The sequence below is a fragment of the Frankliniella occidentalis genome, unplaced genomic scaffold, assembly GCF_000697945.3.
Source record: "Frankliniella occidentalis isolate FOCC.00 unplaced genomic scaffold, Focc_3.1 Scaffold271, whole genome shotgun sequence".
Taxonomy (NCBI): Eukaryota; Metazoa; Arthropoda; class Insecta; order Thysanoptera; family Thripidae; genus Frankliniella; species Frankliniella occidentalis.
In genome coordinates this window covers 88,086-88,693 of record NW_026267397.1, presented here as the reverse complement: position 1 = coordinate 88,693, position 608 = coordinate 88,086, and the positions used below count along the sequence as shown (strand labels likewise).

Here is a 608-nt window from a genome sequence, read left to right as displayed (position 1 = left end):
TGAGTCCACAGCAGAGCATTACGCATAACATTGGGGTCAATCTGTAAGAGAAAGTACATCATATTTCACTGGTAATCGTGTCAATGAACGTATGTCCAAAAAAATCAACTTTTTTATTTAAAGGTATTTTGACACGAAAACTGTATATTCTGAAAATAGACCGAAATTCAATTGACTCGATTTTTTTGGACATACGATCGTTGGCACAATTACCAGTGATTTATTTTCATCATCGAGGTTGTGTTATACAAACACTGTAAATTGCCTACGAACTAAAGGTTCGTAATGCAAACCAAAACGTTCGTAGCTTACGAAGGATTTTGAAGCGTTGTATTACGAACTTATTGTTCGTAAGCTTACGGACAGATAGTTCGTAATGCAAACCGATTGTTCGTAAGACCCGTCTAGCCTTACAAACAATCGCTTTGCAATACGAACAATTTCTTTGCAATACAAAGAACGAAAATTGTTCGTACCGTTGCAAAGTATTTAGTTCGTAAGCTTTTTACTGTGAAGGACGTGTGTAGTTTAAAGGATTTGATCCTAAAATGGAGGTTAGAAGAAATCTGCAGTGATGGACAGTTTTAGCTGGTTTCTCTGAAGCGGAG

The 608-nt window shown here is 36.7% G+C and overlaps 1 protein-coding gene across 1 annotated transcript in view; it reads right to left on the bottom strand.

Moving 5' to 3' along the window:
* Positions 1–2: 2 nt before the first annotated feature.
* The window catches only part of LOC113210627 (uncharacterized), a gene marked incomplete at its 3' end in the record, with an annotated part of 31,814 nt that continues 31,208 nt past the window's right edge, over positions 3–608 (bottom strand). Inside the window, exon 10 of the mRNA XM_052273432.1 lies at positions 3–41. Within this exon, the coding sequence (XP_052129392.1) occupies positions 3–41 (39 nt within the window). The remainder of the gene's footprint in view (positions 42–608) is intronic.